The 13,708-nt window shown below is 42.5% G+C and overlaps 3 protein-coding genes across 3 annotated transcripts; all 3 read right to left on the bottom strand.

Moving 5' to 3' along the window:
- Positions 1-16: 16 nt before the first annotated feature.
- On the bottom strand, positions 17-4,178 carry upb1 (ureidopropionase, beta). The gene is made up of 10 exons (XM_067230892.1): positions 4,027-4,178; positions 3,448-3,619; positions 3,191-3,278; positions 2,926-3,020; positions 2,606-2,764; positions 1,722-1,891; positions 1,552-1,633; positions 1,353-1,395; positions 611-765; positions 17-502 (listed from the first exon to the last, which is right to left on the bottom strand). Exons 1-10 carry the CDS (start codon positions 4,128-4,130, stop codon positions 419-421), a joined length of 1,152 nt encoding a protein of 383 aa, XP_067086993.1. The 5' UTR covers positions 4,131-4,178; the 3' UTR covers positions 17-418.
- Positions 4,179-4,422: 244 nt separating this feature from the next.
- Positions 4,423-5,994, bottom strand: LOC136938276 (uncharacterized protein C22orf15). Its single transcript, XM_067231582.1, has 5 exons — positions 5,959-5,994; positions 5,660-5,746; positions 5,336-5,458; positions 4,742-4,816; positions 4,423-4,596 (listed from the first exon to the last, which is right to left on the bottom strand). Exons 1-5 carry the CDS (start codon positions 5,981-5,983, stop codon positions 4,448-4,450), a joined length of 459 nt encoding a protein of 152 aa, XP_067087683.1. The 5' UTR covers positions 5,984-5,994; the 3' UTR covers positions 4,423-4,447.
- A 1,110-nt stretch (positions 5,995-7,104) lies between these two features.
- Positions 7,105-12,367, bottom strand: adora2aa (adenosine A2a receptor a). Its single transcript, XM_067231375.1, has 3 exons — positions 12,296-12,367; positions 9,645-10,350; positions 7,105-8,737 (listed from the first exon to the last, which is right to left on the bottom strand). Exons 2-3 carry the CDS (start codon positions 9,977-9,979, stop codon positions 7,729-7,731), a joined length of 1,344 nt encoding a protein of 447 aa, XP_067087476.1. The 5' UTR covers positions 9,980-10,350; positions 12,296-12,367; the 3' UTR covers positions 7,105-7,728.
- Between the last annotated feature and the right edge of the window lie 1,341 nt (positions 12,368-13,708).

Genomic DNA, 13,708 nt, shown 5'->3' with positions numbered 1-13,708 from the left:
AAACAGTACAATAATAAAGTATTTAAACATGTTTTAAGTACATGCATTTAAAATGGGTTCCCTTTACAAGTTTGTGCACTGCGTGTGTAAACACTAAAATACAAATATGAAATGGAGATTAGGTAACTAAACATTTTAGCATCATGGGATAAGTTATTGCACTCTGGATTTGTACCAGCCATAATTGTGTTAATTTAATACTCAATTTGACCATTGTTTTTTGGTTTAAATAGGAAGGTAGCTAATTATTTTTGTTACAAAACAAATAGAATGTTTTCAATGCCAACCTTAATTTTTTATGAAATATATGATTGCATTTGCGCATTGTAATCAATAAAGGTTCATTGAGGGTGCTTCTCAACTGGCCTGAGACTTTGATTGTATCTCAATAGCATATAGTTGAATCAGAAGATATCTTCTATTCCTTTATGATGTTAGGCTGGAAGTCCATTTTGACTGCTTTGGTGAGTCCTTCTGCATACTCAGCATACCTCCCTGTCATCTGTGGGTACAGTGAGAAGACAATTGTTTGGGGGACAAACAGTAAAAGGTCTGATTTAATTAAAAGAGAAATTGGATACCGTGGAGAAATTCAGCCATGTTAGTTTACCTTAAAACTCCATTTGTCACTGATTTGTCGATTCAGGTTGAGGTCTACTTCTGCCACCAGAAGCCCATCCCTGGTTCTAGAGAGCCCTGGTGAGCGACTGCCATCAGGGGCAGCTACATAGCTTGAGCCATAGAAGTGCCCAAAGTCCTGGTGAGCTGGAAAAAGGCAAATACCATAAGTAACCCAAACCAGACAGGAGAGATGTCAGAGTGGACAGCTATAGCACGAAACAACATCCAGCTACACACAGCTTACTAGTCTGGTGCTGTGTGCATAAAACGACTAAGGAGTAGGCCATCTGGATAACAACAAGATCTATGATGCCTACTGGATCCAGTTGCATGGCCTTGTAACTGTAGCTCAGAGGACGACATGTCCAATGAGTATCCTTATGCATTGGCAGCATATGGTACATAAAGACTGCCACTCAATAACATTTACATTTACATTTAGTCTTTTAGCAGACGCTCTTATCCAGAGCGACTCACAGTAAATACAGGGACATTCCCCCGAGGCAAGTAGGGTGAAGTGCCTTGCCCAAGGACACAACGTCAGTTGGCATGACCGGGAATCGAACTGGCAACCTTCGGATTACTAGTCCGACTCCCTCACCGCTCAGCCACCTGACTCCCTGTAACACAGTACAGTGCTGTCATGAAGGCTGAGTGGAAAAACAGACAGACTGGATATCCAGTTCATAGAAGGGGATTCTGGAAATGTAGACATTGTTTTGAATACAAACCTTTTTTACCATCGCCTGAGGTGAATTCATTTTTGAAGTGTTCCTACAGACAACAGAATAAATGCTGGTGAAACTTTTCCTTTTACCAACAAGACACCCAACTGCTAAACTGTTGCCTGTCAAAACAAATGAAAAATCCCAGCTATTAGGCATTAGCAGGCATTAGCAAGCTGGAAAAAACCCACTTCCGCTTACTTACAGTTCCAACACGGTTAATGCCACAGGTAAAACAGTGGTTTGCTATTGCTGCATTCCTAGCCTCAATAGCCCACATGGGCTCACTGAAAAACAATGATAGAAGTGTCAGTGTGCTATGTATGACAACAGGAAAGATTCGTAAACTGCATAGTACCTTCCCCCTCAATATACCTGAGGCCTCCAACAGTAGCGGAAGGGTTGAAAATGATCTCCGCTCCATTCATACTGTACATGAACCAGTTGAGTGGGTGATGCCGCCCATAGCAAATATTCACAGCAATCTTACCAAACTGGGTCTGAAACACTCTATGGCCTGTGTTGCCCTCCATGTAATATGTAGACTGTGAAAGTGAAACATGTCGGGAGAGTAGGGTTGGTATAAAGGGGTAAATGTACATGTTAATGTCAAAGTTTGAAGTATATGAAAATCCCTAAAATGATACATGCAAAGTATGCCAACAATTGTAATGCATAAAGTTCAAACTTTATCCTAAGTAGTTCCACACAGCTACGAGAGTAGATTTAACAAGAGTGTGCAAGTCAGAAGAAATTAGTGCATAACGGTTGCCTAAACAAAATGGCTGACGAGCATCCCTGTTGCACACGGAGCTTTGAGGACCACACAGGAAATACCGTGCTCTGTCCCGAACATTGGGTTTCTATGAAGACATGACAACATGACTGGAAACACAAAACAGGGTCCTGTTGTTTTCATTCACAGCGGTAATGAGGGAGCTTTCATTTTCCAAATAACATGAGCGTGTCCTCTGAACTTTAGGTGGTGATGGTAGGATGCTCAAAGTGTTGTCAGTGTGTGTGTGTGTGTGTGTGCACACATGGACACATGAGAATATTTTTGTGTTTTAGCCTTTAACCAATTATTCTGACCCTTGTACCAGTAGGATACAAACAGGGCGGAAATAATGTTGAAAGCCCCTAATTTCAGTGTCCAACTGTCCATAGAAAACGTATGTTTTCAGCATGTGGACGAGAAAAAAAAGTAGGTCAGACGGAAGTACGAGAATGCTTAGATATTCAAGAAGAGAAATACGAACCTCGTTGAAGTCTCCAACTCGAGGAATGTGGTTTTTCCTGGTTTTGCCTAACACGCTGCCAGAGTTAGAAACTACCACTGCCGTGTTCCAGAGAGTGCTGCGCAGTTCGTCTCGCTCCAAAATAGGTGACACCACAACCATGTTGTATTTCTTTGCCAACTGAGAGTAGAACACGTTTATTTTAGATTTGAAGTCATTATTACCAATGCATCAAATTACATCTTAGACACAGAGAACCACCATGAATAACATGTAATAACAGAACGTGACGCATGTCTCAATAAGGCATAATGAGACATGCCAACAATGTGACCTCTGACCTCTTGGCAGAAGCGTGTGGTGTACCCCTCCTCTGCAGACTCTGCAAACTCAGTCCATGGCTCCTTTTCCCGTGTGCAAAAGGCAAAGGGCATAGCTGTTGGCGAAAAAGCAGGATCAATCTCAGATTACGAATGATCAGATGCTTGTTATGGTAATCAACTCCATGTTGATTGAAAAGGACTTGAAAAGTACACTAGACTAGTTTGCAGAGCTAACAAGGCACTGAAACGTATTTACGTGAATGGGAAATTTAACTCCACTCACTCCAGGCCTCCTGGAAGCACACAATGTTTACTCCACACATGGCAGCTACATCCACCATTTCACCAATCCTCTTGTGGAGGGCTGTGATCTGTGCAACAAGGATAAACATCGGTCATGAAAAAGGCCCCTTCCGTGTCTATTTGGCTTAAAAGATGTTTGTGGTGGAGGTGGGCCTGGTTCCCTGTCCAATCACTTGACAAATAAACACCACCACCCCCACTCTCTTTGGAGGAGTTGAAGAGGGGGGACGTATTGACCTGATCCAAGACTGGTGCATCTGTGGGCAGAACTATGCGATTCTGAATGAGCCCAACCCGAACGGTCCTCGGGGGCCTAAGCTGCTCCTGGGCAGCCTCGAACATGTGCCCCTGCAGTTCAAAGTCCCGCTCTGAAGCAGCCTCTACTGCACATGCTGGCAGATCCAACTTCCTGTAATCAGAAATAGAATCAAGGTTGCTTAATAAGGATCTTCTAGATAAAGCACAGACACACTTGTATTTTGTGCAGTTTATTATATTGATTGTCACCAGGACTGCCAATCATTTTTGTTTCGCACGAAAGGTGATTTGGTAGCACTTGGAGTGGCAAAGACAACCAACCAATTATCTTTTAGAACGAGAGCAAAGTCCACGTCGGATAATGATTGACTCGTTAACAACGTGGTAGCAAAAACACAATATACAATTGACTTTATGATATGAAAAGGCGGGCATATTAGGCTTGTCCCATAATCACTATGTTTGCCAAGGAGGCCAATTGGAATAATATAACCAGCTAAACCTATTACAACGACCGGTTGTTAAATAATTTCAGCGGGCGGTGAATAGGCAACTCACTTTGTCTCCTTTCCGAATAAAATTCGTCTCACTTCTTTAAGTTCCTCCTTTGGAAGATGTGTTTCTAACGTCTTCTCTAAAGACTCAAACTCGGACGCTGACATTGTAAAATACTGTCCGAACTTAAGTCTAGTGCTGCGAGGGGTCGAGAACCTGAGCCGCAACTGCGTCCAAGAGGGGGCTGGTCTTCCCTTTTCCCTGTAGCCTAATTATGTAATCTGCATATTCTTACTATAGGCTAAAATGCAAAGTCAAAGCAATAAATACCACTGTGCACATTTGTAAATAATCTATATCGACAGTCTGAGAGTCATTTATTCAAAAACACTTTATTTAAAGTCCTGGTACGTTTTTTGGATAAGTCGCCTGATTAATTATTATTATCTGAAACATGGACACACTATTCAGTGGCGTTTGGTCACTATTTGATGGAATTACTCTTCTTGTTTCCACTCGTGGTCTTGTTCCGAGTTTGGTTGATAAGAGCGTCCCTCTGTGGCCAGCCTTTTCTGTAGGGACCGCCTTTTCTATCTCGCTCCCGACTGGGTAGAGACATCTTCCGCAGAATCTCTGAGGAATAGGTTGGATGGAACAAACAGAAAAAACAGAATATTTTTTAAATATAGAACACTGTGTAAGAATGTACAGAACATTGATATTTGACATTTGATATGTTTCCATAAACCGATATAGAAACGGTCACCTGTGTTCTTACCTGCTAATTCAGGATGACACCTTCCCAGGTTGTTTAGGAGAGGTAGATACTTGTTACCATCAGTACCATCATCTCCTGTAAAAATTCGATGGTAATTCTATAAATTCAACCGTATAAAACTAAAACATGTTTACACACATTAATACATCCATTCAATTTCAGACAATACAACTGTTTGAAAGACTCTACTCTGTGGTGTTGCTATGTCCCTCATCAGGTAGTACAAGATTGTATTAAGGTTAGAGAGACTCACTGGACACCTGTAGGAGGTTAGAGAGACTCACTGGACACCTGTAGGAGGTTAGAGAGACTCACTGGACACTGGTAGGAGGTTAGAGAGACTCACTGGACACCTGTAGGAGGTTAGAGAGACTCACTGGACACTGGTAGGAGGTTAGAGAGACTCACTGGACACCTGTAGGAGGTTAGAGAGACTCACTGGACACTGGTAGGAGGTTAGAGAGACTCACTGGACACCTGTAGGAGGTTAGAGAGTGTCACTGGACACCTGTAGGAGGTTAGAGAGACTCACTGGACACCTGTAGTAGGTTAGAGAGACTCACTGGACACCTGTAGTAGGTTAGAGAGACTCACTGGACACCTGTAGGAGGATGTAGCTCTGCCTCTCCTTCAGAAAGCTGCTGGCCCGCTCCACACTCTGTTCCCTCTCGTTCAGACTCATCAGCTCCCCGGACCTGTCCATCAGCTCCACACAGTCTGCGCCACACATTCTCACACATCAATGCTCATGTATTTGTACAAGTCACCAAGACAGCTACATATTCTGGCACATTTACCTACAAAGCAGGAATCTGACAGTCAGGCTACTGATTGATGTTTTGAAGCTATATCTGGTGCTGATTAGTGAATTAGTCTTATTGCTTAATTTTTCTGCAACAGAAGAGAAAGGGTGTTTACCTTGAGATTCCACATTACATCTTTCTTTCAAATTTTGGATGAAGTTTATCAGTCTGCAATTCAAATTGAATAATTCCATTCTGTTGTCTGACAAAGCAAAGAATCTCTTATTAATCATTATTATTTAGATACAGTATTGTTGTAAAATCAATCCTCAATCAATTCAGATTTGAGTAGTCGATAGTTTACCATTCTGACGTTACTGCCTCTATTGTAATTTACCAGGTAGGGCAAGCTATTTACAAAGTTGATAAAATAGCGTCAAATTATGTAAAGATGACATCATGTAATTCACTTACCTCCAAACTGTACCATGACGAACATTTCCTTCTCTCTCTATGTCGTTTAGGCGTCAGAACAGACACCTCCAGCTACCTTACAAAATGCTGCTCCAAGTACTATATTTGAAGCACCCATCTCTTGCATAGAACTAGAGGAGTAATGAGTTTGGGCTAAGCACACAAAGCCACAATAGGGGGTGTTAAATCACTGTTGTTGACTACAGTCATACTTAGTGACAAGCCTCAGCACTAAGGGAAAGGCCATTGTGAATTGGCATCTACAGTTTCTCTGAGCAAACACACTTTTGACAGGGTATATAGCTTTCTGATTTTAAATCTCTTTAACTGTTGAGATAGTAAAAAAAAATTATATCGCACCTATACACATTCTCCCTAGATGAAGCTCTTTCAGTTGTCCCTCTCCGCTCCAGTTCCCTTTTTCTAAAGGCAAGACGTTTTACGTGACAGGAAGGCACTATTCTTGTTTGTATCCATGGAGTCAGTCTGTACACAGTCTCACAACTCCTTCGGCCTTCACTGTTGCTTGAACACTGAAGCTTGGCTCAGCTACTGTGGGGGATGATATAGAGGTTTTATTGGTAGCCCATAACTGACATGGTGACCATGACCAGGATCCAACCTATATCACGACTGGTCTGGCCTCAGAAGCATCAAGGCTCGGTCAAAGAATAAATAATGATGGCAAGTCTGCTCAAACGAGAGAACAATTCTCCTGGCTTTGAGTAAACGTGTTGAAATAATTTAGTCGTGCACAGAGCTTTGGGCCAGGGCTAGGAAGGTCCCTGGTGCATCCTTAAAAAGCCCCAAATACTCCCTGGGGTAAACGCTGAAAGACTTTGCCCTGTGCCCTGTAACCTGAATTCACTAGGGGATTATAATAAAATATGGGAAAATAAAAAGGACCATAGAGTTTGGCGTGCGAGACATGAGGGCCGTATTGCCCCCATGCCCTTAGAGGGACCACCCCAGCTATGGAACCCCACTTCCCTTTGTCTACAGCTCCTCCCCCTGCTGGACGGAAGCCATGGCGAGCCCTCGAACTGCGGATACTGATTAATGGCTCTGAAAGCTGTAGTGTATTCAATTGATAAACAGTGCAACATGAAGAAGCAAACAAATGCATCTAGAGATGACAGTCAGACAAACAAAGATTTATTATATAACAAAAGGCACTGCATTGCATCCAACACGTGAGAATACAAAGAACTCTGGCAGTAACATGAGAGTTGGACATAATCAGTGGGAAACTACTATTTCCACCTCATTCTGTTTCAAAATGACTAAAAGACAAGGTACCCTCAATGATATTTGGCCGATAAATAAACGGAGGTAAAGAAATATTGGTACTGCTGTGGTAAACATGCAAACTGCGACACACATGCAAAAGTGAGAAATCAAATGAGCAAATAGTCACAGAATGAGAGTCCTGCAACAAAACCACATCAGTGTGACTTCAACCATAAATACAAATATAGTTTCTGTAAAAAAGAAGCTTAAACCCCAATGTCTGTGCCCTCAAAAATAAACCTTTTTGCAACTGCGAAGGAGCCAATGTTGGTATTCAAGACAGTACGATGGTACCAATGAGGTGGAATGAAGTCTTTTAGGTAACCAACCAAATGTCACTTCTCAACTCGAATGCCAGTCTGCCCAGAGATTTCCATAGAACCCTTGCACGCCTAACAGACGCCAAAGATGCCCGCCTGTTTGAATCTACACCATCAGGTCAGTGTGATCAGGAAACCTTTGTGAATGCTGATCTCCCTATCAGGACACCTCCGTGAGTTCGATGGAGCAGAGTGTTTGTTTACAGAAGGATGACTTGACCTGGGCAGACGAGAAATTCTCTCTGGCCTTCACCTCCACCACTTCCGTCCCCACGAAGGGCCCCTGTTGCTGTTCTCCACACTGCAGCGGGGGCCCTGTGGGGTGAGCATGTGTCTGTCTGAGGGGCTGGGGCGCAGGGGGACCCACCAGGGGACTGTGGGGTGCGACGGCTGACGGAGGGGGCTGAGACGCTGATAGGATGCCCCCCAAGTGGGCGGAGTAGCGGCAGGAGCTCTCACAGCTGCTGCTGCTGCTGTGCTCCGTGAAGAGGTCGAAGCTGATGCCGTTGGCCTTGACTCTCACAGAGTCGCTGATGCTGTTGTGGGCGGAGGTGCGCGTGCTGCCGCTGCTCTCGAACAGTTCCCGGCGGCCCAGGACGTGGCGCCGGATGATCTTGCGGAAGGTGTGGCGGAACTCCCGGATGCGGTAGGCGTAGATGAAGGGGTTGACGACCGAGTTGGCGTGGGAGAGGATGATGGCCACGTAGAGGGTCCAGAGGGGCGCGTGGGCACACTGGGGGCAGAACAGGGTGAAGCAGTTGATGAGGTGCAAAGGCAGCCAGCAAATGGCGAACAGGCCCACGATGATAGCCAGAGACTTGGCCGCTTGGACCTCCTTCTGGAGGGTAGAACGGGATTTCTCTCCGTGCACAGCCTTCAGCTCGATAAGCTTCAGCTGGCGTCGGGCTGCCATGAAGATGATTAGGTAGATTGCCAGCATGAGGAGCAGGGGCACCAGGACACAGGCCAAGAAATTGAAGTAGACCATGTATTCCATGACAACCACCTCTTCAAACAGGCACTTCATCAGGCCGGGTGGGCAGGTACTGTTCAGGTTCTCAGTGAACTTGTTCCAGCCCATCATGGGAGTCAGGCCAATGATGATGGAGAGGACCCAGCAGATGGCAATGATGCCCTTGGCACGCTGGCCAGTCACGAGGCTGTTGTACCTGTGGGTGGAAGGTAACCATGGAGAACCCAATCAGAAAGACACATACAGGGACAATGCATTTATATGAAATGTAGGAAGGAGAAATATTCATCCCCTTAGGTGCTGAAATTACCCAGAAATTGAAGGACAAATTGTGAAGCAAGAGTGATAGAGAACGTTATTCATTTTATTTGTTCAAGTAATATAAGGTCAGGAGGGAAGGAAGGTCTATTTTGAGTGAATGTGTTCGTCAGTGTGGGAGAGCAGCTGAGTTATTTGGCCTGTTTTTATCACATTCTCTAGATGTTAAAGTTCAAAAGGTTCACTCTGAGAAAACAAGCCCCCACCTCATGGATGCAGAACTACAGACATTAATGAAACCTCTCAGAATATCTCAGGGGAGAGGCACAACAGACTGTTTGGACGCAATAAAAACATTTCATACTATAGAGACAGTAATGTACAACAACCCATAGTGAAAAACGGGCCCGTAAAGAATGTCTGAGCATTTGATACACATCAAGCTATGAGACAACATACAATGTGTAAATTACCTTATACATAAACAGCCACTGTTTCTCAACAGTTATGGCAGTTATGTAGAAGGTCACAGTCTGTTTAAACTATTGTGCAGTGGGGAACCCAATTTACTGCTCCTGGGTGAGATGTCCTCGTGGGAGCCTCTATATCTGTATCCACTACGGATATAGGAATCTCACGCTGCCAATACTTTGTTTCTCACTCATACGTAGTGAGAGCCTCCGTTAATACACCGAAACTCATCACCACCCTTTTTACCTTTCATTTTATACCTGGGTACCCCGCCCGCAAATAAATATAGGTATATCAGCAAAGATTCAAAACAAACAACGAAACCGAGAGTTTGGGATCGTCGCACCCCTCAGGGTTCATCGACATAAACTCACCTCAGGGGCATCTTGATGGCGATGTACCGGTCGATGGCGATGGCCAACAGGCTGAAGATGGAGCTCTGGGTGAGCACCAGCACGAAGCAAGCGATAAACAAACACCCGTAGAAGTTGGAGCAGAACCCGGTGCTGATGAGGATGGCGAAGGGGATGGCCAGCACGCCCACAGCGATGTCCGCCACTGCCAGGGACACCACAAAGAAGTTGGTGATGCTCTGCAGGTTGCTGTTGAGACACACAGCCCAGCAGACCAGCACGTTGCCCAGCACGGACAACACGGCGATCAGCAACTCCAGGACGATGTAGATGGCGACAAAGGGATCGTCCGGCATGATGAGAGGGGCAGGGAGGTCACTGTGGAGGAGGGAGGATACCTCTCCTCAAAATCCATTGCTGCAGCTTGGCAGCTGTGACCTCACCCTCTGGGGTTCAATGTCTCCTCACAGTGAAGGTCTGGAGTCAGATGTGTCCTCACAAACCAAAGGTCTCCAGTCAACAGCCAATACAATACTGTACAGTAGTCTTCCAGCTCGCACAGTACGCAATCCTCTACTAAGATGCAGTTCAGATCAATTCTGTTCAGCTTCAGCCCAGACTCGAGGCAAACCACCTATTCCACAGACAGAGCATGAGTGTCATCCTTCTCTGGATGTGTCTACTGTCTGGTCTTGTCCCCTCAAGACCTTCCCCTCCGATGGAGATTCTGTAAAGTTGAGAGAGTGCCAAGGAAGAGATCACATGAGCATCATCCTGCTACTTTGAGGAAGTAAAACGTCAATTCGAACAAAAATGTTCATCCAGAAGAGGGAAATTAAATAGTTACATCATGTCATGCATGATTATGACATCAAATTAAATAAAAATAGGTCAAGTCCAGTTCTATTTTGTAAGCAGTTCAATTAATAGTTACATTTTCAAATTAATTGCATCTACAGTATATTCTGAAAATCTGCATACCATTTCGAATTCATCTGGACAACTATTGATTACATCAGCACAGTGGCCACTATGATTTATATGCAATAACATATCAGCTAATCTGAATCTCCCCCATTAAGTTCAGCACTAACACAGCAATACACCAGGGCCCAGAGGAAATAGAATCAGTGCCAGGATGGCAGGGGGACGAAAAAAAGCAGGACCCCAGAGCTCAGAGTGGTGTGACATCCCATTGACGAGAGAGGAAACAGCTTGGATGCTACAGGGACTATCTGGAATGTTCTATATGTTCCCCCGAGGCTACACAAAGTCTGCCTGATAAAGAGAGCAAAATCCTGTGTCTATTCAGAAACACTTTTTTTTTTTTTTTACATGAGGTTATCGAATCAACTACCATTGTTTGAAAACAGACAAGGGAAAAAATGTAGCCGGATGATGGTGAAATATGTTACCAAATATTCTTGATTTGAACTAATTAACACTGTAGGTCCATATTTAGTGCCATTAGCTGATCATGTTTGACACATATTTTCCTTGGAACTGATTCTAGTTAGTGACTTCCACACAAAACTTCCACAACAAAATCAACATGATGAGGGTTTTTTTTGGGGGGGAGGGAACTCATGCTTCTAGCAGAGAGCAGCTGTGCTTCTTGGAACTCCAAAACCTCGGCTCTCAGAAACGTTTCCCTGTTGGTTGGACCTCACACTGTTCTCTCACTTAGTATCAATTAATGTAATGAAATCAAGATGATTTTTAAAACTCCAACATTCTCTAAACTCCACACAACAATCCAAATAAACCCTTTCTTTCTTTGAATCCACTCCAAGAAGGTTGTTTACCCCACAACAACCTAATCATTTAAGCGAAGAGATCCAATCCTGCTGGGTAGGACAATAAAATGCCACAAAATTACAATCCTCTTGCAGTCTTCTGGCATAACAATAAATGAGGGTGGGACTGTCACTAAAATGACATTAGTCAGTCAAAGACCACCAAAATAAATAGGCCAACTAAACCTTTCAATATCCAAACTCTAGAGTGGACATACACATGCAAGTGTCTCAGTATGCCCAACAATGCGCCCTACTGGCTAGGTTGTGTCATGAATTTTGGACAATCATGCTCAACATATTGTGTGTCATATATTCACCTAAATATAATATTTAAATGCATTTCCTAAAAGGCAAAGAAACATTTTATAGAGCTCTAAATGTCTAAGTAAACTTTGCCAATATGACTCACACTTCATATATCTACTGTGCTTGCAGGTGTAAAACCAGTTTGACGTTGCTCAGACAAGGCACCTAAATCTAATTCTACAGTTAGGCTATAATAAACATGAAACTTTCCCGAATCACATATTTGTTTAATTAGCTCAACTTTAAATTAATTCAATCAAAAGAAATATCATGAACATTTACACCAGAACATATTGAAAAAATAATAGTTACTCTTCATCATGGGGTACATATGTTTTCTATCAACGCTAATAGACATGGATAAATCCCAAACGTTTGTTTGTTTGTTTTTACTATTCGAGTATAATGTAATACCGTATCAGCTAGTGCCTCTTTAAACGAAATGTTCTTGATCTTAACTGTGATTTAATGCCGTGGCCACATTTTCTCTCGACAACATATTATGTTATTATTTCAAACATAAACTAATATGGAAATATATTAATACAAAATAAAACAAAAACGTACCTTATTGAAATATCAAACGAGTTTGTCATCAATACATTTATGCTCTATCTTAGTTGTCCTACTCCACTTTTTCGTTACAACCAACTGATGCATTTCCAACTGGACCCAGATCACTTGTGGATCAGCCTACACGTGACTCAGCCAGCAAGATAAACAGTCCGATCAAAAGCAGCTAAAGTAGGCTGTAAATCTTTTATTATAGCTATGTGAAATATTGGGAGGGAGGTCTAAAACCAAGAAATAATAACTTTTCTCGTCGTATTACGGAATATGAAATCGTTTCTAAATTTTCAATGGCAAGCCAATTAGTTTTAATGTAGTTTAAGTATAGGTATATACTTTGAGAACAATTCTCTGAATGTTAACTGCAGTCTGGACTCTACACTTCTTCCAGAGTAAACTAGCCTTACTGAAAACTTAGTTCTTACACTTTTCCAGTCGTGTCCAAAATGCTGCGCGTGATACACACAGAACTGCGCAGTTGCTCAGACGGGATGATGGATATGGCCCTAGAGCAGACTGACGTTTAGTGATTTGCAAGGTGCAACTAAAAGTGTGTGTATGGTTCTCTTGAAACCTGTCTCATGTTCTTGTGAATTATATGTGAAACATTCTGAGCTCTGTACGACAAAGGTCAATGATTACCAAACTGCTGAACAGATTTACCCTGAATAATCTAGGAATTTCCTCTATAGCCTATCCAGAGCCAGAGCGAGAAAGATTCTTGCTATGGCTCTGATCCTACCTAAGGACATCGATTTCATTCATTACTTTAACAAAGACTGCTGTGTGCCAAATTTCAACAGCTCTTGTACTTTAATGAAATACACTATTCATCAACAGTTGATCACTATTTTATTTGGTAACTCTTATGATCCTGATGCTGTAATTAGAATGTATCTGAATCATGTGTACAAAATACATTCTTGTTTGAATGTTTAAATTGTGAATGTGAATTTTTAGATCATGCGATTTTCTCCAGTCAACTTGTAAGGGGGGACATTATTAATAAAATAATACTGGTCAGAAATGCAACATAAAAGAAGACCAAAAGCGTTTTTCAATCCATTATTATTTATAAGTGAAGAAAAATAAAGCATTATAAATACAATCGGTTGGGTCTTTACATTAACTGATTATCATAATGTGCTTTACAATACTTTTAGCCCTTCATGTGGTCGCAATCATTTCTTTGAAACAGAAATAAGAAAAGCTAATTCATTCTGTATCCAACTGTTGAAGTATAACATGAATAAAGTAACAAGCAAAAGATAAATGTCTGGTAATAATAAAATAAAGAAACAGGCTCAATGTTTCAAGTAAACAGAATATAAATGTAGTGGACCCGTACAATAACGTTTTTCCTTTTAGCTTTCACGTCATAACTGTTGTCAAACAGCACAGCAATAAACT

This window comes from Osmerus mordax, chromosome 28, assembly GCF_038355195.1.
Source record: "Osmerus mordax isolate fOsmMor3 chromosome 28, fOsmMor3.pri, whole genome shotgun sequence".
NCBI classification, from domain to species: Eukaryota; Metazoa; Chordata; class Actinopteri; order Osmeriformes; family Osmeridae; genus Osmerus; species Osmerus mordax.
The sequence above is the reverse complement of the archived record's forward strand: the minus strand, read 5'-3'. Positions and strand labels throughout refer to the sequence as shown.